This window comes from Equus asinus, chromosome 24 (genome assembly GCF_041296235.1).
Source record: "Equus asinus isolate D_3611 breed Donkey chromosome 24, EquAss-T2T_v2, whole genome shotgun sequence".
In the NCBI taxonomy this organism is placed as follows: Eukaryota; Metazoa; Chordata; class Mammalia; order Perissodactyla; family Equidae; genus Equus; species Equus asinus.
Genome location: NC_091813.1, coordinates 60,606,694 through 60,634,418, shown reverse-complemented (window position 1 = coordinate 60,634,418; position 27,725 = coordinate 60,606,694). Strand labels below are relative to the sequence as shown.

The following is a 27,725-nucleotide window of genomic DNA, read 5'->3' as shown; positions in this document are numbered from 1 at the left end:
TTTGGCTTTTTGCTTCTGGAAATATACTTAGATTAATTCATTAGCAAATCTATACACATACTATTATCTGATAGTTTTCTGAAGATTTTATGCCATAGTATGTGTTTTATTGAATTAAAATGGGATATTAAAATATATTTACTCATTGAACAAGAACTCTCCCAAAGAGTTTCAGAAACATTTAATTCTGTGAGATGTCAGAAAACCACAGAGGGATTATTATCATTACCCTCAGAAAGCCAAGTGTCACATAGAACCTAATGAGAGTAAGCTTTAATTAGTGAGTAGCGATGTCTTGCAGGCATTGAAGTTTTTGCTAGGAATTTCTACATAATTTTGTTTCTCTTCCTAATGAGGCAATAACTGTGTCAAATCAGTCCAATTTGAGAGTTACAAGCAATATATATGTTCTTGTTAGACTTTATATCCAACTTTGGAATATGTTCCACTTGGTTTTTTGTGTGCGTGCCTGTGTGTGTGTGTTTTGGAGAGGAAGATTGGCCCTGAGCTAAGATCTGTTGCCAATCTTCCTCCATTTTGTATGTGGGATGCCACCACAGCATGGCTGGATGAGCAGCCTGTAGGTCCATGCCCAGGATCTGAATTCCTGAACACCAGGCTGCCAAAGTGGAGTGCACAAACTTAACCACTATGCCACTGGGCCAGCCCCTCCACTTGTTTTCATTTTATATATATGTATACATCATATATGATGAAGTATATATATAGATGGATATATATGCAGATTTAAATTTGATATATAGATATAGATATAGATATATGGATATATATATATTATATATAGGTATATACATGATATAAGTATCTATTTCTAAATTTGCTCTTGAGAAGGAAGAGAGCTCTAATATATTTAATACATGTTTTGGTGAATTGAACCATAATGTGTAGTTTGGAATGTGGTAATCATCCAACTACCTCTAGTCATAATTAATGAAATTGGAAATTCCCTGAAGCCTGGGTATATAGAAAGTGTGAAGTCAGAAAAGCAAACTCCCTTGCTTACCAGAAAAAACAAGCTGAAGCCCTGCTTTTCCTACTTGAGAATAACAGTCATCAAATACTGGTCCATGGGGAAGCTTTGTTCTATCCAATTGCAGCAGGATAAATTCAAACAGTTATTGTGAATTGTTTTACAAGGTTAACTGTGTTCTCTCTAACACTTTTCTTCAAACTCTGTTTCCTACTTGTTTAGCTTTAGATTACCATTTTATGAAATAGTATTGATATTACTTCTTTTTAACGTCCTACTTGGAAAAATTAAAAGTTAGCAACCTTGTATCAGCCTGCCTTTTGGGGGACTGTGGTGGCTGGGAAACTGGAGCAGATATTTAAATATGCAGAACTGGGGGTAAAAGCCGGGGGTGGAGGTAATAAAGCCGAGAGAGAAGCTAAAGAAGAAAGAATGGGAATGTAGAAAAATGGATTTGTTTTTTAAGGGGGATTAGCATATTATCCTTTGGAGAGGTCTGAGGTTAGACTTAGGGATTCATTTGTTTATTCATTCAGCCACCATCTCTTGACCCTGTGATGGGTGCCTTAAGGCAGTTCCCCAAATTTGGCTCATCCTATGAATCACCTGTTCTCTTGTCACACACATGCTTAGCAGGAGGGGCTGTGGATCTGAAGACATTGAGAAATGCTGCTTTAGAAGATAAAATATGTGTTAGATTTTGTCTCTGTTCTTGAGCAATTTATCATCTCTCCTTATCTCTCTAAGACTCAGTTGTTTCATCTGTAAAATGTAGATGATGATACTTTCCTTACCAGTTTTCAAGGTAAACGAGGTGAAACAAAAATGTCTTCAGAGGGCTACTGGAGCTTGTAAATTGATTAGAGTTTATGATTTTAATTGTGTGTGTCTATGGGGATGGTGGTAGCATTGAGAAAGAAAGGAAGTGAGGGGGGATACAAAGAATTAACAACAAAAAGAGCAACGAAAAAAGCCATTCGTCTTCTCAAAAGCCTATTTCTCAGGTTTATTATCTGGGTTTTATTTGTTGAGAGAATGTGAAATATTCCTTAATGTGTCTGTTTTTCTTTTCTTATTCTTTTCTTCCTCCAAACCAACTATTCATTTCAAATCTTCTGCATCAAATCATAAACTCACACCTCTAGCACTTAGACTAGACGTTTACTTAGTGTCACCCCTTGTGTCCCAGACAAGGGCGGAGACACTACCTTAAAGTGCCGAAGCCAGCACTTTGGGCCTGAGTTGAGGTGTTTGCTGCTAAACAAGTGAGTCTCTAGAGCAACCCCATCTCTTTCCAATGTACAATTTGCTAAAAATCTTGTCTTCTGACTTTTAAGCACATTTGGAGAAAAATAATTTACCATTCCCTTTGATAGTTATTTCTAGGTTTTTGTTTTACTTTTTGCCTTAACAAAACCCCTATTCAGAAAGATTTCCCTTATCTTGACCCTAAATCTCTCAGGCTGTGGTTTAGCTGGCTTCTGTGTTTATACTTTCAGGATATTTTTATTCAAATAAAATAAATAAGTTGTCTTTTGTAGTTAACTTCTAGCTGGGAAGAAGCTTCCTTTGTATGATAATTAGCTGCTTTCAGTAACTCATTTTTTTTTATTCATTTAGCAGCAGCAACAGAAGAACCAGAAGTGATTCCAGACCCAGCCAAGCAGACAGACAGAGTGGTGAAAATAGCAGGAATTAGTGCTGGAATTTTGGTCTTCATCCTCCTCCTCCTAGTTGTCATATTAATTGTCAAAAAGAGGTAAGGCCTGATTTTGTTCTGTCCCACTCACTTACCACTTATAATCACTAGTTTTTAAACACTTTGTGTTTCCTTGAGCTCTTTTAAATTAGAGCAAACAACAAGAAGAATTTTAGTTTAACCATGTTGCCAGTATCTGAGTCTGTTTTTCATGCTTTTAAAATAAATTCTCATTGGTATTTGCAGTTTAATTTCTGATATAAACATAGATGTTTTGTCAAGTTAACCTTGAAATTAATGTATGAATTTAAATTTCTCAAATGCACAGATACTTGAGATATTAATTTATCTTATATTTGAAGTGTTACTTAATAAGAGTGGCAGAATAAGGCTTTAGTATGATAGTTGGGTTATGGTCTATGAATTATTTTGTATTCACTCTATTTTTCTAAATGTTGGCTACAAGTAAGGTATGAGAAGAATATAAACATTACTTTGTGAAATTGTATATTAAATATTCACTGACTAAATATTTCAGTACTTCAATATGAAGTGTCAGTTTTTAAAAAATTGAGCATTATTAGTCTTTTAGACTATATCAACCAATATCGCCATCTTCTGGAATTATATGAAGATATTAAGACTTAATGGAATTTAAACTGAACTTTGTTGTGGAGATTAAAGTATACTCCTGCTGAAAAACATTTCAAAGTATACAGATTTTATAATTTAAACTTTTGTCCATCTGTAAAATGTCATTATCTGTAAGACATTGTCTTAGAAACTAATACAACTTTCCTGTCCTTCCAATCATGTGTTTTAGATAATACTACAATTTGGAAGAACTTTTAAAAAACTTAACATACAGAGTACAGTCCTAAAATAGTTTTGTGTATAGAAGTGTTTGTAATTTATGAATTATATTGAATAATATAATATTGATGTTGATTACATTACATTAAATCATATACTATTATGATTGTTATTTTGTACTCAAAATAAATCATTAACATTATAGATAAGACTCATACTACATGTTTAATGATTCCATCAGAGTTTATTTTAATGTATTGCCTCTTTACAATTATCCCCTGGAGATATATATGTTGGAGAAGACACATCTGCATTAGAAACATTAGGTATGCATTATAGTGTTCTGTGTTAAATTAGCTACATACGTGCTTCCCCCAATAGTGCTTTCTCTTTTTGCTGTTGTCTACCTCTGTGGTTGGAAAATACATCATATTTGAGGCAGGAGGATTAAGGAATTTTAGTACTACAAGTTTATCAATCGAGATCAATAAATTTATTGGATATAACCTTCAGATCTGATGTCTCTATTTAGTTGAAATATATATTTGGAGAGTTAACTGAACTAAACAGTTTAGAGAGTTAACTAAACTTTGCTTCACAATTAAAATTATTCCAGTCACTTCAGATCGGATATGAGAGCATGAAATGACCTCTGATTATGTCCTCACTCAGTTAGAATTGGGTTAAACTTTCGGTTTTTATTTGTTGCTTATTTGAAAACATTTGTTATTGTAGCCTTCCTTATCCATGGCCCTCTGTTTTATAAATAGCAAAATTTACTGTATAAATAACATAAATTTTCTAAAGTATACCAAAACAATCTACACATGATTTTCTTGTGGGTAAAATGCTGTGACAACTCTGGAAAATTGCATAATGTAACAAATTCTTTTTCTGGTTCATATTTTAAATGGGTGGATCAATGAGCCTCTCTGTTAAAATGTTTACTGTTTGAGTTTTCATAATTATGCTTTAATTGATTGTCTTCTGATAGAAAGTATGGTGGGGCTTTTGTTTCTCTTCTTTACCACTACCTCTGTGACTAGGAAAAGTGGCAGTTGTATAGATAGATAGAGTTACATATTTAGATATATTACCTTCTGATATACAATAACTAAATTATTCAAATCCCTTATCTAAGCAACTTTTTAATGAATTTTAATCATATGCAGTGTGTCACACATGTATGGTGTATGATTTAATCACAAATATGTTTATTATACACACACAAAATCATAGAAATTATAACATTATTGGATAGTATCAAGTTTAAATAAATTTTAGTATGTAATATAGTTTCCCTTTTAATATACAAGTTTATAATAAAAATAAAGGAATAGCAAATTATTTTAGTGTCTTATGATCTTTAGTTTTGTGGGAAATTATTAGGTTTCTCAAGACTTTAATCCCTCACTGGGAATAATATACATAGGTATATTTCTCACGTTAAAAAAAGTTCTGTGTATTTTTGGTGGTGGTGAAAAGAAATGGTTTGGAATTCAATTTAGTAAAATTCTACAGCTGAGGGTATATATATATATATATATATATATATAAAGTAAGTTTATAGGCTGAGAAAAGGGATATTGCATCTTCCAAAACGCAATGTCATTTTTAATTTAATCACTGTTGAATTATTTCCAATTGTATGCCATTTTTTTCATTGATTATGTATTATATTTTAAATGCACAGCATGAATACATTAATAATTCCAAACATAAATTTGAAATTCTTTCCATACAGTAAATGTTTGTGAATTATAGTCACATACATCTACTGTAGATATATCTTTGTGTATTTATAGTATATGGTTCATATATATATTCACATAATATATGTATGTACCTCTGTATCATTAAGATATAATGACTTGTTTATAGAAATTTAGGTGTCATTCTGCATATATTCTATATTAAACTAATAGATCTTTATGTTTATATATAAAGAAAAGTAGGTAATTTAGTCTACAAGTTCTATACGCAGCTGTTACATCTATCATGACATTTAGATGGTAATGGATGATATTATGCTTAACTGCATGTTGAAAATACACAATCCATTTAATTTTTCAATTTTTTTGGCAATAAAAGAAATGTCAGCATGTTATTTTTTTCCAAATTATGTATTTTAAATTTTATTTTTCTATTGCATATCTGTTTAATTGCATGGCGAAAGATCTCTAACCAATGCATGAGCAAATTGAAATGCAAACCAAAAGAACATGAATTTTATTTTATTTTATTTTATTTTTTAACGCACATTTTTCTGCTTTATTGAATGTGACAGAGTCACGCTTTTCATTCACCATTGCTTCTCTTTTTCCACTGTCTGTGATTTGCTTGCCAGGAGGAGCTACTATTCTTACTCCTACTACCTGTAAGTAGAAAATGGGTGATATACGACTTTACGTGTGTTAAAGATGCAGTATCCCTTTTCAAAAAAAACAAAAACAAAATGCTTGTGATTTTGGTGACATTTCAAAAGATATGTTTTTCTGGACTCTAAAACTATAAAGTTCACCTCTTAATTTATTTTGTTAATCTTTTTAAAAAGGGATATTGTATATCTGTATGTTCAGCTACTTTTAATTTTTATTTACAATTTTCCATAAGTAGCTTTAGTCTGCAGCCCAAAACATCATTTATTTACTTAAGTCAAGCTGTACCTTATCAATATGATACCTCAGTCATTTGGTAAAGTGGAGATAATAGTTGTAACTTACTGATCCCTATCTTTAGGTAACACTTATATTTGACAGACTGACCCAACTGATGTATTCATAGAAGAGCATTGAAAATGCTTCCCAGTGTGAAAATCAGGTCAGGTCTGGCTGTGATAACGTCTTTCCACATTTCCAGGAATCCAGGATGAGTTGTAACCTCAGAACACCTTTGGTCTGGCCATCTAGGCAATCAGTATGCTCTTGTAAAAATAAATGGACACAATCATAACGTTGCAATGACAAATAAATAAAAATTCTTTTTAGAGAAGAAAAATGAATTTGCTTATTATAACTTAAATAGGACAATGATTTTATAAAACCAAGACCGAAAAAACACCCTGTCAACCTACACAAAACACACATAGGTGTCACATATCTCCTTTTCTCTTCCTAAGTCTTAGCTCATCCTATACTCAGATATGGAATGCTGTTTTGGATAAGGATGGAGAGCATTAACCACTTTATTTCCCTAGTCATTTTCAGTTTATGACCTCAGATGCCAGGGTATTCATCCAATCCAAAGGACTTTTACAACAAAGTATTCTTGGAGCTTGCTTGATCAATATTTGGTCCACCGAGTTTTAAGCCTTAAGGATTGTGATTAAGTATGTTTGGGGCATATATCTCATAGTATTTATTTCACTGGGTAAATCTAAGCTAGCTTTACAACAGAATTTGATAAGAGTCTCAATGACTGTAATAGAATTGTATCAACATTTTAAATGTTAGAAGCATTTGGCTTCTTAAAATCTGCTAAAACAGGCAGGTGTAAACTAACAGTGCTCCTAGCTTATTGTGATGAATCATAATACCCTTGTTAAATCATGTTTGATGAAGCCAAAAGTAATTAACTGTACCATTTCCCACAATGATGGAGCACTTTTCCTCTTTATAGCCCACCCATATATCCACCTGCACAAGTTTATGCTGTTGGCTGCTTTGATAATGAAAGTCATTTGCACATCTGTCAAACTCAAGTAGTTGCAAAATGAATTGCTTAACTGTCCTGAAGTGCATATTATATATGATGGTTGCTCAGAGCAAGACAAAGCATCAAACCTACAGGAATCAATAAGTATTTAATTACCATTAACCATTGATGTATCTGTAATTTTAGAATGGGATTGCTTTTTGGTGGATGGATAACATTTCTGTATTCTAGACAATGTAGTAGGTTATGATACTGTTATTGCAATACTTAGGGCTGCTGGCATTATCAGTCGTAATTACAAAGAATGTCACAGAGATACGCTTTTAAAGGCTGCTTAAACATGCCTAGTGAAGCTAATCTCAATTAGAGATTTTTTTAAAATAAAAGTAGAGATAAATTAGAATAGAACTTAAAAGAAAACCAGATGCGATCTTTGAACTAACATTCATTGGCATCATCGTAATAACTGTCAGTTCTTGATCAAAAGACTCAACTCTGATGTTAATTTTTTTATTTGTTTTGGAATAAACTGAATTAAAGCCTACCTCACAGGGTTGTTGTGAGGATTAAGATATAAACCAAGCTGATAATGCATGTCTGGCAGATATAACAAAGGTTATATGCCCCCATAATTTGTCAGCTAACAAAGGTTCGTGAATCTGAAAAGTGAAAGGCCTTCATTGCCATGAAATCTTTTACCTGTCATGCATTTGACAAATTCATTACTTCCTATTTCTCCTCAATCATTTCCTTTATATGTATAAATTATATATGTTTTAAACTAAAGCCTCAAAGTTTAAACACATCTTTTCTATTTGCTTTGAACTGCCCATCTTCAAAATTTTAACATAACTTTTAATCCAAATTTCAAGTTGTGTTATTTTTATCGAATTCAATCTCTCACATTTTTGAGGAATGAATTCTTTCTCTCTTCTTGCCCAAGAAACAAAGATTGGAAGTTATTCCTTAAGCTGTTTTAAAATTTTAAAATGGAAAAACATTTGTGCTGTATTCACATTCTTACTCTCAAATTTAAAACAATGAATGTTTAACTCCTAGATGCTTTATATTACAGTACACTTTGTAAAGTGGCAATTAAAAAAAAACAGGTCAGCCACCAGATATAGTATAATAGCTTAGTCCTTGGGACCAGGTCATTCTTCACTGCTTATTAGATAAAGGACCTTGGGCAGGTTATTTAACTTGTCTGAGCCTCAATGAACTCATCTATACAATTAGAATCCTTATGCCTTTTTCAGTAGGTTCATCTGAGAATTAATTGAGTTAACAAAAGAAAAGTGCCAAGCACAAAGCGGGCCTAATTCATCCATTCAACAAGTATTTATTGAATGCCTGCTTTGTGCCAGACACTGCTCTAAGTGCTGAGGGTATACAGATGGTCCGTCCCTTCATGGAACATACAGTGGGGAAAACAATGAAAAGGATACTTGTGATGATATGTGCTGAGTGTTATTCTGGGCAGAGAATATAGTGCTACAAAAACACCGAGCAGGGAAACCTAACCTGGGACAGGTTGCATTGGGATGAGTCGGAGAAGCCTCCCTGATGAGGCGAGACGGAGTGGAAGTGAACAGATAGTAGAGGTACAAGAATGTTGTAGGTCAAAGAACTAATATCCTATATGACAGCCTAGAGGTAAGTATGAAAAGTGAAACCTATAGACTAAGATATGACCTGCTAATGTTCAGTTTGCCCCGTATACTGTTTCAAAAAATAGGACCACTTGAAAAAAATCAGGAATTTTAACAAAAATATTCAGATTCATGGCTTCTCTTTAAAAGTAATTTAAAAATCAGAAGCTCAACACTGGGATCAAATGCCAATAGTCAGGAAGCAGGTTGCCACCTAGACTGCTCTCCGGTTCTCCATAGTACCCTCTACGGTGGTGTCTTACCACTGGCAGCAGCACTCGCTTGTATTAACTGTCTGAAACCTGTAAGATTTTTACAGGGTTTTTACCCCCTAGACTAGAAAAAAAGAGCTAATAGCTCTCTAAGTGAATAGAGCAAGCATTGCTAATAAATGATGGCGGTGGTGGTAGTAGTGGCTGTGATGATGTAGGGGGTAGTGGTAGTGATGGTGGCGGTGATAGAGGTAGTTCTTGTTATACTTCTGTCACTGTTTTCTTATTTACTAGTACTGTCATTATCATCATCATTATTTCAAAAACGAAATTAATGCCATTTCCATCCCTAAAGCTGACTAGCATATTTAGGTGTCAGATCTGCTGTGTTGATATGTTGGATGTGTAGGGTATGTACCCCCTGAGACCAAGTACTAATAATTCTTAGAAAAATATCCTACACAGGAGCAGCCCTCAAATTGCTAGATTAATTTTTTAAGGGAAAAGCCTTTGGACATAAACACAACTATTAAATGAGCCTTTTAAAAGTATTTGTAGTATATTTACTACAGATACTAATGAGAATCAGAAGAATACGTCCTAGCTCACAATCTTGCTGAGAAATGGTATTCTGAAAACAACTAAAGAATATTTCCAAGGCAACAAGGACTACTGCCATAAACTTAGAAACGTAGTCTGGGTACTCCAGGCTTTCAAAATCCCTTTATTTATATCATATATAAATTGCCTTGTTAATGTGATGTAAATGTTTTAGTAGATACCGTCCATGGTTACTGTCCTCGTATGTTTCATGTGTAACGTTCACAAAGAACCAGAATGTATTTCACATCCTTGAAATGTAAGATAAAGACGTCAATAGTTGAATAACTCAAAAATGTGACTCTGGTAATTTCCAAATTCCCTAAATCATTTGCCCTGCTGCATTTATAAAACATTTCTGTAGTGGATAGTTTTCCATGTGGTTCTAAAACACATTTTTAGGATTTGAACCTTTCCAAAGTTCAAGATTATGATCATATGTATAGTGCCTCTACCTAGTATTTTCCAGGCTTTTCTCAGAGTTATTTTCTTAAACAGTCTATAATTTTCCCATATGTTCATGTGTATTTGCTTTATATCTAGCTGTGATTGATTCTATAAGTCTCTTAAGATCAGATTTGGATTAATGTTGTAACAATATAACAATTGCTAAATAAGTTGATGCTACAGATGTTGCATTTTTACTTAGTAGTACAACAGAGAATGAAGAATAAGACATTTCTTTGTCTATTTTAGTTGGATGGCTCTAGTAAAATAAACTTGGAAAAGTAGTCATGTTATTCCCCAGAAGAACTTCTAAAAGTTGATCAATAGAATTAATGACCCAGGAGGAAAACCAAAACTTAGCTTTAGCTTAAGTTTTCTTTGAACAACCTTACTAGGGAAGTATTTATGGTTTTAATAAAATATAGTTGTATTTTATGATATATTTATTTTAGTGATAAAATATAGGAAATGATGAGAGATTTGGGTTGACAGCTTAAATGTGAAAATATCCATATGGCAAATAAAGTAGTTTTATAGCAACCAAAAATATTGTTTGAATGTCAAACTTAATTCCTACAATTATGATCAGTTCTTAGAGTTTCTGAATGACAACTATATCCTTATCCTTGGGCTCTCCTGAACTGCTTACTGCAGGTGTCAACTCTCCTTCAAGCCTCACACTAAGGTTTCCATTTTGTATTTGCCTTGGCAGCAAACTTGCTAAAAAACGTAAAGATGCTATGGGGAACACCCGGCAGGAGATGACTCATATGGTGAATGCGATGGATCGAAGTTATGCTGATCAGAGCACTATGCATGCCGAAGATCCACTTTCCATCACCTTCATGGACCAACATAACTTTAGTCCAAGATGTAAGTTCTTCATTAAGATTTTAATAAATGATTTTGAAGCTCTTTAAGTCCACTCTGAATTCTACACATTACATTTTGAATAGTGAGACTAAGAGAGAGAGAGAAGAAGCATCTAGAAAAAGAGAGAATATTATGGAATTTACAGGAAGGTTTATTTTCAGTATTGATATTGGATTTAGTTTAACTTCAAATTATATGTTTTATTACTATATCATAAGAGATATTCCAAACATATGCCATTCAGACCAAATGATATGTCATTGCTTTAAGTTAAAAATACTTGATTGCCTACAGAAAATTAGTTCATGTCAGAATTTATTTATAATTATTTTGTCATTTGAGTCTTCCTTTGGGTAAGATAAAGTTCCTTTTGAGATAAGAGGAGACATCATAATTCTTTCTGGGAATTATTGGCATGGGTAAAATTATTCTATCAAAATATTCTACCAGAGTCTGGTGAATTTCAGTAATAAAACGTTAACTAGGGGAAAGATCAATCTGCCTGCTGTTAAGTATCTGGTGTGAAACCCAAAAGTTTACTTGAATTGAGGGATTGGCAGGGAATGGTGAAATCCATTCATCCATCCATCCATCTATTCATCTTTCCATCCGTATATACATACATGGAATTCTAATGTTGATCTATGAAGATAAGACTTTTAAAATATGTCCACTGAAGTACTGTCTAATAGATAATTTTAATAATTGCCCCACAATCACTATTACTGTTTGTCTTCAAATTTCTTATGAACTTTCTATTCTGTTCTGTAGTGCTGTGTTTAAGTTACTAAAATTTAAGTTAAATTAACTGACTTTGTTTCTTCAAATTCTTAAATAAAATTGATGCTTAAGGAAGGCAAATCCTGTTCATCCTTGGCCTTGTGTACATTAGAGGCATTCGGCCACATATCCCAGAGGTTTGCTTAACCCACTTTGGAAAACGTGTATAAGGAAAGAAGTAAATAATAGAAGCATTATTTTCTGTACAGATTATAAATATATGTTAGTGATAAGGTTGAAAAATAAAGTATTTGTAGGTTGTATGCATTTATGTCTTTTCAGAAAAGAAAGTCTTTTTCTGAAATGTTCAGCCTGTGAAATTTTTCAGTAATTATTGGCCCTAAATGCAGACCAGCATTTTCCCTGATATGTATCTACACCAAATTAGAAGTTAGAAATTCTGTATGAGTCATTTTGGAATTAAGTTTTAATCATGATAGGGCCTTTTTGATCTATTTTATTTTTATTTCACTATAAGCTAAATGATAGAGAAGAACATAAAATACTATCATTATTGAAAGGAAGTTCTGCTGAAAATTTGATGTACCATCTTTCTAACCACTTGATTTGGTATTTAATCAATTAAGGATTTGAAAGCACTTTTGTTCCCCAAACTTTTCTATCTATTGTCTATGTTAGTACCTTATTAAGAAGCTTAAATCCAGGAGTGTGATAATAAATATTCACTTATGAACTTGGAGAAAGTATTAAATCCATTTCTCACAGTTAACTGAAAAAATTTATTTCAAGTGAGTATGAGATAATTATTTCTCTAAGTACCTTGCACTAATTTTATAATCTTTATAATGTCAAGTTGAATCTTGCTGCCTTTTTGAATTGAATAGATTACTGACCTATAGTTATAGATGTACCTTTCCTGGTGTTTTGAGATAACCCAAGCCAAAAAAGAAAATTTTACCTCTGCAGGGTATAGTAATCAAAGAAAGTTTAATAATTATGTTTCTTGAGAAAGCATAAATCTATTTTAAAGGAAAGAAAGAGTGTAAAATACAACTTTAGGGTAGTACATTCCTTCATGAGCTCTGTTTTCCTACAGTGCCCAATGATCCGCTTGTGCCGACTGCTGTGTTAGGTGAGGCCCTAATTCTTTATCACCCTTTTTTGCATGGATCATGCCTCCTTGCATGGGTTATAGTTTGTCTACACAGTAATTATTTACAGTGCAGGAAGCAGCTTAATTTTGAAAACGTAGTCATGATCTTATCAAAGAACGCAACTGTGGTCTACCCAATCAGATCTAGCAAATTTCGAATTAGTAAGGTATACTTTTTTAAAGCAACATATTTTTTTAAATTCTTGGTTCTGTTAGATTTGGAGCAAAAGTACAATGGCCCTTAATATATGACTAATGTTTATATATCCACATTAGTAGAATAAACCCAAATGCACACATCTCAGGCCAGTGCTACCTGAATAATTTGTTTATATATAAAAATCTTTATGATGGAAAGTGATTTTCTAAATCCTCCTAGTTTTGTAGCAACTAAAGAACACATTTACACGTAGACATTAGGAATGTGTGCATTTGCTTTAGTTTTGTCTTTATTAAGAATGTATAAATGCAGGTAGTTGCTGTAATATTGATGTGGAGTTTTGCATTCCATATACACCTTACATAGTAAGTGTTATCTTTCAAGAAATTTAGAATAAGCCAAGATTTACCACTATATAACATCAAAGACAGCTGGTATTGCTAGTGATGAATAAGGACTTTTCAGATGTTAAAATTACATTAAATTTTAATCTAACTGTATATTTAAGAGTAAAACCAATTTCATTTCAATTTGCACTCTCGTCCTTGACTAATTATCCACCAATGGTTCAGGACCAGCTTGCTCATGCTCATAAGTTCTGTATCACTTTACCCCAGTGTTGCTAATATTTAAGATTTAATCAAAGAAATATGGAAATATATAAATGTATCTTAGAAGTTCCCAGTTCTTATGTTTTATATTTAAATTTCTTGTGAACATAAAAGTTTAGCTTATGGTTTATGCATGCTTTTGTTATCCATGTATTCAACATTTCATTACATTTTAAAGATATTTTGGAACAATTCAACTAATTCAGTTAAGTAAAATACAACTCTTTTTCACCAAAATAATTATTCAAAGTTATAGTTTTATAATATAAAGAATATGTATTCTAAAAGAATCTGAAAGTCCATGTTCTCCGATTGCACTTTCCCTTTGATGTCCACGCGAATAATGACAGGGACGTGAACTGGGAAATTTGTCCCAAGGGGGTGGCCTGATCAAGAAGGGAGGGAGCTAGGAATCATGATCTTTGGGGAGGCACCAAATCCTCTGAAAATGTCATCATCTGTGGAACGCTGTAGAATGCTGTCTGTCTGTTGAACACTATAGAATGCTGTCAGCATCAAATTAATAAGCAAAATTCAATTAAAATGTTAAAAACTCACTGGAAAAAAATTAGCTGCCCAAATGTTAAAATTTCATTACAGTGATATTCTGAGAACATGTACATTGGGTCCAAGTGCCAGTCCTCCTGTTGACTCACAATATGAACTCATGAAAATACCTTACATCTTTGTTTCCCCATCTGTAAACAGTGTAATAATTTCTACCTTACCTTTTTCACACAGTTTTGTAAAGAGATAATGAGATAATGTATTTGAGTTTTACAAACTATAAAGTTTAGTACTTTATTGCAATAATTTTCCCTGTGAAAAGGGATATTTATGTTTAAGGAAGGCTAGAGTTAACACAATAGAGCCATGAAATCTAGTTGTAGAAACAGTCATTATGCATTTTATTTCATTTGGAAAGTCAAGCTGGTTGGGTTTTATTTTTGTTTTTTAATATTTTTTAAAAGCTAACTCTCTCATTAATCATAGCAAATGTAGAAAAGATTTATTGCATTCTTCATCATTCTTGGAATCATGGTGTTTATAGTTGTTTTGCATCCAATTGATTTTATATTTATAAAGCAATTTTTGAAATCACTTAAGATATTGCTTGATATTAATGTCTACTTACTGATTAAAAAGGAGCTTAGAAACTTTTCATATTGATTCATATTTTTGTTTTTTGTGTTTTACTGCTTCATTGGGTTAAAGTCCCTATAACTGGTAAGTGTATTGCAAAGAACTCTAGAAAACCTTTTCGTCGAGGAAATATTCGAAGTTACTATTCTTAAATGTGTAATAAGGATAATGATTAGTACATGTACCCTCACTGCTAGTCACATTATTAGGTGATTTAATAAGATGGAAATGTATTAAGATTAATAATTCATATGTGATTATTTTAAAGACTACTGATCGTTGTACTACTGTATTAAAGCTTAATGCAAAATGAAAGGCACTGTCTATTTTATATTGGGACACAATAATGTAAGATTTGGAATACGGGTGAATTCTGTGTTTCACACTCAGCCTTTTACAATTGTAAATATTCTGCTACTCTAGCAGGTACAGTGTGAGCTCTGGGGCTGCTCCACAGAGCCCTGGCTACCTTATTCCAGCTTAGGTGATTGCGTTTGCTTCTCTGACAATATCTGTTCTCACTTCTCATCCTAAGCTGTGTATTCTGTGATAGTGCCCAGACTAGTGGCTTCTGAATTTAATTTTGCTGGGGAGATGTATATATTCTTTATGTCAGTTTATCGATTGTAATATTTTAGCAAAGGTAGATCAGTTGAATATAGTCTCATAGGAAGAAGAGAAATCTCTCATGCATCATGTTTGCTAGTAAATGTTTGTGTGTAGAAGGGCAGGCAGAACCTGAGTGAAGGGCATACATTCAGTTGGGTGGTTAGGTCACAGCAGGGTCCATGAGGGCTTTTTTTTTCTTTCTTATTCAGTGTGATATTTTTAGAAGTAAATGCAAAAAAAGGGAAAATGCATTCAGCCTAATAAGAGAAAGTAAAGTAAATGCAATCAAGCTAAATTATAGAAGCACGCAAATCTGATTGTGGGGTTCTTTTTTTTTTTTTTTTCCCTTCTCCAGGAAGAAAAAATGTTTATCATGGGGACAACAATTCATTTTTTGCCATATCCTATCTGTAGAGTTGGTGATAGAACAGGCAAATGTACCAGCACTTGAAATATGTTTAACTGTTAATTACATATCGTTCTCTACAGTATGCATTATCATTAAAAGCAAAAGTTCCCCTCAGAGTGTATTTTCTCTTCTGTTAACCAATATGGCAGTATAATGCTTTTCAAAGTAACATCCCTTAAAACATTTGTGTTTTTTTTTTGAAGTGGTAAGTTTAAATGTGATAAATATAAGCATGCTTCTTCTCATTGTAATGATTAGTACTATGGTCATTAAAATAATATTTATTCTTCATAGGTAAAATGTTCTTGTTCTTTTCTTCCTTCTTATGACAGAAAGAGACTTAAAAGTTTGTTTTCATTTTAAGCTAATAACACAGTTGGGATGGGGCCTACACTTAAATGTGGGTGATGAGAATTCAGTTGATTTTAACTAATTCATTCATTGAAATATTTATTGAGTGACTGCCTAGAGCCAGGCACTAAGAATAAAAAGAAAAATATGACTCCGTATGCTGTAAGCATTCAGAGTTTAGTGAGGAAAATAGACCAGTAAACAAAAGATTAAAATCCAGAGTCAGTGAAATGACATGTAGAACAGGAGGCCATGGGAACAGAAAGCAGGAGCTGGGTAACGCAGCCTGGATGAGCCAGGGAAGAATTCCAGAGGAATTACCTACGGATTTTACCCCAGAGACATACCCTGGTTTCTTTCACACAGTAGCCAGAAGAGTCAAAATAAATTAGCAATAAAAACAACAGCAATAATAATAAACCAAGGCAGCAGAGATTGAGTGTAAATGCACGTCACCTGGCTAGCAGACAGAGCAGCGCCGGGGGGTGATTCTGTAGAATGCCCACAGTTCCCAGTCTGGAGTGTATCATGGTAAGAAACGCAGGTGGTAGGTCACAGTAAGGCCACACGGGTGAGGAGAGGAGCCCTATGCAGATGTGTGGCCTAGATGTGGTCCATGAGGGAGGTTGGGAAATGGGTGGGAAGGAGTTTGACCAATTGAATCAACAACGAAAACACCTCTCCAGTTGACAACTTGATCTTCTGGTCCCACTCTATACTGCTGTGACTGCACATACAAGGAAAAGCAAGAACTTAGCAAAATCTCCGACTTACACTTTTTAAAAGTGGGTCAGATGTCTCTCTATGTCTCACAGCATCTGTTATCTTACTGATATAAACCTAGTGCACTCTGACCTCACACCTTGAGCTGAAGTGAAAGACTTTGTTTCTATGGGGATGCTGCCTTGGACCTATACTGTATTTCTTGCCCTTCTTCCTGTTATCAGAAAGATCTTTAGGTCGTAAAATCTTTTTTGCATAGATATATATTAAACAAGATAACTTTGTCTCTTTTTTAATCTTCTGGAATCTGAAAAATGCCAGATGAGAACCACAGTGCCACGGCGGAGTCCAGTCATCTTCTGGACGTACCTCGCTACCTCTGTGAGGGGACGGAATCCCCTTACCAGACGGGACAGCTGCACCCAGCCATCAGGGTGGCCGACTTGCTGCAGCACATTAATCTCATGAAGACATCAGACAGCTATGGGTTCAAAGAGGAATATGAGGTGAAGGTTTCAATACTATGCTGAAGTTTATTTCTAACCATGATACTCAGTGGAATTTAACAATTTGTCTTCGCTTTAACCTAACAAGGAATGGAATACTCTGTAGACCCTCTAATCTTGTGTTTATGAGTGTACAATCAAGTGTGTATATGGGGAGAGCCAGTAGACACAGTGAAAGAAAAGGGCACTTCCCAGGGAAATATCTGGGTCCAAATTTGTTTTAAGAATTAAAAAATGTTGGATTCCATAATTTATCTTACTATGTTATTTAAAAATCACTTTGTTAGACCTTATGTTTCCCCACTCAAAAATCCATGGCGAGATACCTTGAGTCCCATTGTATCATAACAGGTTCTATCATTCAAGTGACTTCAGCAGTAGGTACTTGGCTGCCACTTTGCTCGTTGACCCTCTGTTGAAAAATGGCGTCAAGCTTTGTGTTCTAAATGTACTGCTGGTCACTCTTTGTTTTATTTTGTGGATGGTTTGTTGAGGGTGGCTGGGAAGAAAACAGAACACCACAAATCCAAGCAACATTAAGCCAAAAGAAGGATGTGTAAAATTCTTCTGACCTTATTTCCCCTTCCTACTCAAGCAAAAATACCAAGATTTAAACTACAAAGGAAGTGATTTAAACTAACGATCCCAATAAACATAACATTAGCAAAAGTGAAAAAGTTCCTTTGCCAACCTTCACTTCCTGAGAAATACCAGTCTGGGGCGTACAAGGAAGCTCCTCCACCGGCATATGTGTACCACTGTACAGGCACATTTAAAGTGAAAGAATCCAGCAATACTCTACTTTGAAACACCATTCAAAATATGTCCAACTTCACGAAGAATCTTCTCAGCTCTACACTTTATTTATAGATTATTTGCATACCCTAGTTTGGGAATAACTAAAATCATCTTTGAATTTTGAAAGTTGATCTCAGATATATGCCGGAAACACTATGCTGTGCTAACAAAATAGTGCAAGGAATTATAATATTCTGCCAGAGATGGTTCTTTGTGTTCATTTCAAGTGTATTCTTGTGTACCTCACTTCAAAGACCGTTGACTCTTTGAAGACCCCATTTCCTGTCTTGAGCAAAGTTTGAGTTTTTCTGCAAAAAGAAATCTATAGCCATATTTTAAATTGCTGCATATGGTAATTAAGCCAATCAACAAATTCATCTGTTCCAAGATTCTTAGAGATGGTGACTCTTTTTAATTTTCATATGGTCCCTTGTCATAGAGATTCAGTCCTTTTCATGATCTTCAAAGAAACTGAATTGTGATGTATTGCACACAATTTAATGAGTAATTATGGGGGAAAACAGGTTTTCTTTTTCCTGTTATAAATGCTAAAGAAAGTATGTTTGAAAGATACTCATTAAAAGTAGTTTTGAAGTTTTTGATGCTCTCTCTACTTCTGTCTCACAAAGTTATAGTGATCTTAAATTTGAAATACTTTCAAGGTCCTTTTTTTCTTTAAAGTGTTTTCTTGCCCTTAACTTGAACTCAGTCCAATCCAAGATGAACAAGTGGGAGTCCAACAAACAGGCTCTGTGGTCTGAAAATGGAATTGTTTACCACTGGAGGACTCCCTTCCTCCCTGAGAAAGTGGCTTTACTATTTTGGTCTTCAGAACAGAGAAAGCTGATTCAAGAAAAGGCATTAAATTCAGTCTGCTTGTTAATTTTTTTTCCAGAGCTTCTTTGAAGGACAGTCAGCCTCTTGGGATGTAGCTAAAAAAGATCAAAACAGAGCGAAAAACCGATACGGAAACATTATAGCATGTAAGTTCTCAGACAATTCTTGGTGAGTGTAAGTATGGTGTGTAGAAGATAAGTAGTAAGTTGCACTTCCTCTCTGTATGGTTTAAAACCATAAGAGAATCCCAGATGGTGGCACATCTCTTTATAAAGTAATCTATTTAATATTAAAACAGCATTGGCTATTAGCAGTGACTCTGAAATTGTCATCATCCTCATTAATTAAATTGACTCAGACTCTTCACCCTGTGGAGATGAAATTCTGTTTGATTTTATGTTTGCACATAAATGCATGAGGGTATTATTAAACAGCTCAGAATATCAGGATAATGAAAAAAAAAGATCTTTTCAGTGATGAATAGCTCTAAGACTTCCGGGAAACGTATTCAAGGTGGGAGTGTGTTTCTTTTCACATAACTTTATTCCTTCCTTGGAGCCAGTGTCTGAATTCCAGTTGCTCCTTGTTGTTTATCATTAGGGACTTCCTCCTCATTAAGTCTTCAAGATGTATACATGGGACAAATAAATTGATTATCATATGAAACCACGGAAGCAGTAAGGAAAGTAACATAGTTTAGCTTGTCACTAGCTACTGATATACTTAGAACACTCTATTCTCAATTTAAATTATTTTAGGGTATCTTATGAATTCATTAAAATTTAACCTTGACTCTCGGGAAATAGAAAGGTTTCACATTCACTCCCTAGTTCTGTGGCTCTTTTGCTGTAAAATGCAGGCAAAAAGGATCCCACCCATTTAAAATCATGCCTAAGAAGCAAAATTAGGAGTTAAGGCAAGTTCAGTTCTTTAGACAAGTCCATGACTCAAATGATGATTTATCAGACATTGTCATTTCCCCTAAAAGCTTCCTAACTATGACGATGCTAGTCATTGAAGCTTTATTAACAGAATATTATATTGTAATAAGTAATAAGCTCATTAAGGTTCTTATGTTTCTTCAAATGAGTGATGTTTAAGAAAATCTTGATAGTATATTATGAATAAGCTCTTACCAACCATTGAATTATTTTAAGTCTCTAAGTGTCATCAGGGGGGATATTTAATAGCTTTTATTTTATTATTTAAAAATTTTAGATGATCACTCCAGAGTAATTTTGCAACCTGTTGAGGATGATCCTTCTTCAGATTACATTAATGCCAACTATATAGATGTAAGTATCTTGATAGTTCAGTAAGTCCAATTTGTTGGCTTATACATGCGAATCTTTTTGCTTGTTATTACCTATAAAGTAATTGCTAGTTTTTTAAAATAAAGAACAAACTGTACACTTTTCCTTGTTCTACGTCCTAGTACTTACTGACGTTGTTGTGCTTTCTTTCACACCTGACTTTGGTTTGGGCTGTAGATTTGGCTGTACAGGGATGTAAGTACCACTATATGTAAATAACAGCACCCTATTATAAATATTTATTGTAACTAGTCTTAATTACAGTTATTACTAATGCTTACTACTAGTTATCTCTGCATGCTTCACCTAACTAGTCTCATGCAGTACATCTATGTTCATTTTTTCGTAACTCCTTTACATGTGTAAAGATCTCTTTTACTTCCTTCCTTTTCTATGTTGAGACAGACAGGACCATTTTTAGCTTTTGACAAGTTCTTATGTAGTCGAGTTTTATTTGTTGATGATTTCTGTTTCTGGCTTTTATTCTTACCCTTCCCCAAACACATGTGAGAAGCTGGATAGTATGATGTGTATTAGTGTTTCTGAAATTTTACTTTTTACCTTTCACTTCTGATGTTAAAAATGGGTGGAGAGACTATTTTGTGGTGTGTGGTATTGGTTTGTAAAGTATTAAAATTACTTAGGCAAAATAATTACTAAATTACATTTGTAAAATACACATATCACACATATATATCGAATCATACAGATCAAAAAGTTTGGTTTTTAATCATATATTCAACTATTAAATTTTGGTTACAAACATATCTACATGTAGATTCTTTATTTAGTGGAAAGTTATTATCAGATAGAAGATAAAATATTGTTAAGGAGGCAATATGTTATGTATACATATAAGAAGGAGAGGCTCTTTGTTCATACTTCCTGGTTGAAAATCACACTGGAAATCTTGGGAATGTTACTTCATCTCTCTGTGCCTCAATTTCCTCATCTTTACAGGGGGATAATAATAATAGTACTAACCTCATTACTTTGTTGTGAGAATTAAATGAAATAATGCATGTTGAGCATTTAGCACAATGCCTAGCACATATTAAGCACTCATTAAACATCAGCCATATTTTTTTAATAATTCAAACCTAGGTGTGCTAAAATTTATCAATTCAAAATATGCATTAATTGTAAGGTAAATGGTAGAAGCATCAAAAATTGCAGCATATATGTAGACATTTATATATATCAAACATGAAAACTAGGACCCAACTTTTTCCAATTTCCGTAAACAGGGAAATAACTTTCATCACATTTATTAAGTTCATGGTTTACAGTTATTTAGTGAGTTGTCTTCATTTATATATTTGAATTAATGAATATTATTAAGTGTAGACTCTGAGTATATTGGTTAAATTTCTGATCATCGTTTTACTCTCATCAGTATTTTAAATTTATCAGACATCTCAATATGGAAAACTAAGCTAATGGTCTACTCTTTAGAATAAAATAACCAACAATTATCTGATAAATTTGCACTTGTTCTTACTTGTTTAGTTGAACCTTGGTTTCCTGTCAAAACATACACACTGGATCCCTGTAATAATACTACATTACGGTTCCTACGCTGAGGCTGTGTTCTAAATAAGACTGTGTCACTATCCAGTCTTCCTGTTAAGACCCCAGTGTGTTTTGGCTGATTACTAACAATTTCATGGTTTTCCCTCTCCCATTAGTTTATTATACTTAGAAGACATCTTCTGCAATTGGTAAATTTTTCATGAAGAACAGGAGATGAAATGCTTATAAAGCTTAGAAAAGATTTCTTCATAAAACATTGTGCTATGTTGGTATATTAAGAAATGGAAAGCTTCCAAATTGGCAGCATTGTAATCCTCAACCTATTAAGTTTAGATTGGGGATCTCAGTTTACATGCATATATGTCTATTGAGTTGCCTGCACCAGAATGTGGACAAATTGTACCACAGGCTTTTACTAAAGCACTTTGATAAATACGAAGCAAATTCAAAGCTTAACCCTATTAGACCATTAACATTTTTGCTATTTATGATCTGTTGGAATTCAAACCAATTGAGAGCAACTAACAGCTTATCAGGAATAATCTCTTTATTGAAACTATATTAAATGTTGAACCACATAGAACTCTTGGCACACTAAAAAAAGAGAGAAAAAGTTCTAAACTTTTTGTTCAGGATAAGAGGCATTTTATAAAACTCTTCTTTCCCTATATATGTGTGTACCTATAATTATGTGTGTGTAAATTATCAGCACACACAAAATAGTTTTGACAGATTCCTGAACATATTATAGTAGGAGAATATTCTCTAAAATATCTCGGCAGGACTTTGACTTCATGCACACATGCATTGTCCAGCTCTAACATTGGAATGTTCTGTTATTTTTTTATGGTTCTAATATGTCGTTGTCCATTTGTAATGCAGTGTGTTGTACTTTTGGATGATAAAATGAGAATTAATATTTTTGAACACAATTTTGCCAGGAATGAATGACTAAAGATTAACATGAAGGCATAAACATGTTAGTGAAACCAAACAAAATCTATGAGGTTATTCCCTAGCAAACAAAACAATTATGCAATATATATTGTAATCAGAGCCCTTAAAATATTTAATTTTTGTTTTATGTTTACCTTTCAGATAACTTAGGTTTGAGAAGTGAACTATGAGTTCACTACTCATTTCTGGACTTTTTACTATAACTTAATCTTAACAGGTGGTTGTCTTCATCTTTTTATGCCTTCATTCATTTCTTTCTGATACCGATGTAAAATAATAACCAATCTGTTGTCCTATTTTAGGGCTACCAGAGACCAAGCCACTACATTGCAACTCAAGGTAAAACTTCGCCTTTTTAAACAATATTGAGCAATCAGACTTGCTTATTCATCCATATGGTGTTTTTTACAATTTTATCTGACCTCACTGAAAGAAAGATCAGCTCCTCTGAGTAGCGTTGCTCGTTATTCATTTGTAGAATACAAATTGTTTATCTATGTAAAACGTATAGAAGTTAAAGCTTGATTATTTTTTAATTAAAAGTAAAAGAGAAGCTGCTGATAAGTGATTTGGTTCTTGGTGTTATGATGGCCCAGAGCACTAGCCAATCGTGCTGGAGAGAGGAATTACTTATTTTTGACGAAAGCCAGAGAGGTCCCATCTTATGTAAGTTGCCTGCTTTCTTGTAAGGTAGTCTGTTGGCTGAGACTGTAATGGTACCCAGACCGGTATTGTTATAATGAGATGTGAGACTGTCTTCCAGCAATTTTTTTACAAGTCAACACTGAGACAAATAATGGTCTAAAGAGAACTTAGTCAAGTTCATTCTTCTTGGAAAATAAGAAAGTTGGGAAATCTTGTTACAGTGACACACTGGGGAATAGAAGTATCCTAAAACACCTTTAGTTATTGCTCCAAATTGACCACTGGCCATCACAAGAGACCCCTCCCATCTATTTTATAAAAGAGGAAAGTAAAACAAAAGCTATGTTTCCTCTTTTGACAGAGGTCATTTTCTAAGCATTTTCACATACCTTTGGATTAATTGAGTTTAATTGCAAACTCTTTAAACTTAGAAAGATCATCCGTGGTGAACAATATTCTAGTTTTTTTATGGTACTGAGTATAACCCAGTGGATGCTTTTGCAATTTGGAGGTGATAATATAATAAAGTAAGGGTAGGCTGTGTCCTTATATGTGTAGATTTTTCTTTATTAACCCCTAAACATGCACTGTTTGTAAATGATGTGGGTATATTTAATTGGTAATATTGCTGTTTGGTTGATGGTAGTATAAGACTTCCTATCGGGGCCAGCCCCGTGGCACAGCAGTTAAGTATGCACGTTCTGCTTCAGTGGCCTGGGGTTCGCCAGTTCGGATCCCGGGTACAGACATGGCACCGCTTGGCACGCCACACTGTGGCAGGTGTCCCACATATAAAGTAGAGGAAGATGGGCACGGATGTTAGCTCAGGGCCAGTCTTCCTTAACAAAAAGAGGAGGATTGGCAGCAGTTAGCTCAGGGCTAATCCTCCAAAAAAAAAAAAGACTCCCTATTTTTCACATATATCTGTATCTTATATATATATATAAGATGCATTAAACTAACTCAGTGACAGATATAAATACCTTAGAAACTAGTGGTACTTCCTTTTGAATTGGGAAGTATAGAAGGCAAATTGAAAAAAAAAACCCAAAATTTGTATATACCTATAGTTCTTCCTATAGTGTGAATTTATTTAGATATGAATTGAATTTAAGCATTTTCAGTGACATTTTGTGTTAGACATTTAATTTTCTTTTTTGGTTTATTTAGTTTACTCTGCTTTCACTCTTTTCTATGCTTCTTACTACTTACTTCTTCAAACAACAAAATTTATCTGATTATATAATATTCAAATTAATTTCTTCATAGGCCCAGTTCATGAAACAGTATATGATTTCTGGAGAATGATCTGGCAAGAACAGTCTGCCTGCATTGTGATGGTTACAAATTTAGTTGAGGTTGGCCGGGTAAGTGAAAAAAAGATTCTTTTTGTCATAAAACATGAGTATAAGTTGAGTAGCAAAATATAACATGCTTAAAATAGAATATCATTTAATTCTTTAAATAAAATTCATAGGCACAGCATTTCAAATGAGTGCTCCCACGTGGACCTTCGATGATTGAGAAATTATTTGATTTCTTGTTGAGTGATAAACTAACCTTTGATTTTATACTAGAAGCTACTTACATTATCAGGCTTATATATTTTTATGGGAGAATACAAAATTTTTCTATTTATCATGTAACAGATTCTTTTTTCTCATTTATAGATTCTTTTTAGCTGTATTTTAACTGTGACTTGAAGAGTTATCACTGAAATTAGGTCATCTTGGTTAAGGTATATTCTATATTCACGTCCGCCTGTATGTTCTTTTTGTCATTTAGGTTAAGTGCTATAAGTATTGGCCTGACGATACTGAAGTTTATGGTGACTTCAAAGTAACTTGTGTAGAAATGGAACCACTCGCTGAATATGTCGTTAGGACATTCACCCTGGAAAGGGTAAGTACCTTAAAGTTCTGTTTAAAAATATGTGTATTGAAAGTGTTTTTTCTCTTAAAGTCCTTGTCAAAGTTTGTTTTGATGATGCTATAAAATCCATTCATGCGTTCCACAAATATTTATTTGAGAGTATACCATGTGCCAGGCATGTTTCTAAACCTTGGGACACATATTAAATCCATAAATAATTTCTATTTTGAAAGACAGTCTAGAATCATGTAAAAATCATAAAACTAGAAAATCAAAGAAAAATTAGTAGAACAAAAGAAAAATTAAATAGAAAATAGAAACAAATAAAAAAGAATAAATTAGATCAAAAAGCTAGTTCCTTGAAAAGATCAATAAAATAACTAAACCACTGCCAGTTCTAAATGAGGAACAATAAAACAAAATATGCAATATTAGAAAACACAACAGGGATGTAACTACAGTTATACTTGCTATTGGGAAAGTTATAAAAAGATCGTGTGTAAATTTGGAGATGTAGATTTTAGTCAAAATACACTCATATTCTAACAAATAATAATTCTCAAAATTTGACCCAAGGAGAGTTAGAAATCTGAACAGATGATAGAAGAAAATAGAATGTTAAAATTTACCATTAAAATTGCACTGTGGTTTTATAGTTGAGGTTTCTCTAACCTTTAAGGAATGGCTAAAGCCTATGTTAGTCAAACTATGTAGGCCATAGAAAACCGTGAAAACCAATGAAATACATTTTAAAAGTTAGCCTAACTGTAATAACAGAACCAGATAAGGATAGCACTCTCTCAAGCTCTTCTCTCTGTGTCTCCCTTTTTTTTGAATTTTCTCCCTCCACCCCGTCTCTCACTTAATCAAGTGTGCACACACACACATTATAGACCAACTGCATTCAAGAAAATGCTTGAAAACATTTCAAAATAAAAGATTGAAAATGTGAGCCTAGCAGTGAATTAAGAAAACATCACATGATCTATAGTAATTGTTTTTTTAAGAATGTATGAATATTAGAACTGTGGTAGCAAATGTGGCAGGATATTTCATTATGTCAGTACATTAAAGGAGCAAAACCGTATATTTTATTAATAGATATTGTAGTGCACTTAATTTTATTTAAATGACATTTATAGTAATACTCTAATTATATTAGGGAAATAAGGAGACTCCCTAAACATGACAAAGGAGATTCAACAGTAGCTAGTATAGCACACATGTTAAGGAGTGAAAACCAAAAGGCGTGCTGTTACAGTCGGAATGCGACGTGGATAATCATTCTCACTCGTATTCAACATTTTTGGAAACTCTATCAAATGAATAAGACAACAAAAGGAAAAAATTACATAACTATCAGCAAAGACAAAATTATTTTAAGATGAAATGACTTATACCAAGAAAACTAGAGATAGTATTTTTTAAATGGAACTAATAATCATTTATTTAAGTGACTAATTCAAGATAAATATTCATAAATCATAGCTTTTCTTTATGTTAGCAATAAACAGAAGTAGACATTTAAAATTCTCTGTAACAATAATAAAAATTCTGAAGTATCTTGGAATCTACTTAACAAGAAAGATACAAGTCCTAAGTGAATAAAACCACAATAAGTGTATCAAAGGACATAAGATAAGATGTGAATAAATGGAGACATGTGCTGTGCCCCGGAATGGGAATACTTGATATTAATACTACTTTATGGATTAATGCAATGTTAAATGGAACATGATTGGGTTTTTAACTTGTTTTCTTGTTATTTAGAACTGGAGAAGAGTGTCATGGGGGTTTTTGGGGGTTTTGTTTTGTTTTTTTGGTGAGGAAGATTGGCCCTGAGCTAACATCTGTAGCCAGTCTTCCTCTTTTTTTGCTTCAGGACGAGTGGCCTTGAACTAACATCTGTGCCTGTCTTCCTCTATTTTGTATGTGGGACCCACTGCCACAGCTTGGCTTGATGAGCGGTGTGTATGTCCGTGCCCGGGATCCAAACCTGCAAACCTTGGGCTGCCAAAGCAGAGCATGTGAACTTAACCACTATGCTGCTGGGCCAGCCCCAAAGAATGATTTTTTTTTTTTTTTTTGAAAAACCACATATTTGAAAATTACTCAGGAAAATTTAAATAGGAAGAATGATAAGGGAACATGTGCTGCCAGATATTAGAATTTACTAAAAAGAGCAAGGCTCTCAGAGCAGCTCCAGTAAAAGGATTAGTGTAAAGGAAGTGAAATAATGTCTAAAATCAGGTCTTAGAACAATTTATGACCTTCCTCACTAGAGTTGACTTGAAAACTGGTAAAATAAAAAGTGACTTTTCCTTTTATGTGATTCCATGATGATGTTTATCATTGTCACTGTTATAATTATTTGTTGAGCCCTGCTTTGTGTAGAGTACTGTGCTAGGAACTGGAACTAAAAT

General features: G+C 33.5%; 1 protein-coding gene across 11 annotated transcripts in view; it reads left to right on the top strand.

The window, feature by feature from the left end:
• PTPRK (protein tyrosine phosphatase receptor type K) overlaps positions 1-27,725 on the top strand; it is a 514,767-nt gene that overhangs the window by 471,142 nt on the left and 15,900 nt on the right. For 2 of the 11 annotated variants that reach the window (XM_070496687.1, XM_044753874.2), the window contains exons 14-23: positions 2,612-2,750; positions 10,781-10,941; positions 12,779-12,814; positions 17,163-17,347; positions 19,041-19,128; positions 20,201-20,277; positions 20,473-20,490; positions 23,088-23,124; positions 24,700-24,797; positions 25,216-25,332. In XM_070496687.1, coding sequence (XP_070352788.1) covers positions 2,612-2,750; positions 10,781-10,941; positions 12,779-12,814; positions 17,163-17,347; positions 19,041-19,128; positions 20,201-20,277; positions 20,473-20,490; positions 23,088-23,124; positions 24,700-24,797; positions 25,216-25,332 — 956 coding nt within the window. The remainder of the gene's footprint in view (positions 1-2,611; positions 2,751-10,780; positions 10,942-12,778; positions 12,815-17,162; positions 17,348-19,040; positions 19,129-20,200; positions 20,278-20,472; positions 20,491-23,087; positions 23,125-24,699; positions 24,798-25,215; positions 25,333-27,725) is intronic. The other 9 variants (XM_070496690.1, XM_070496689.1, XM_070496694.1 and 6 more) reach the window with 7 other exon arrangements.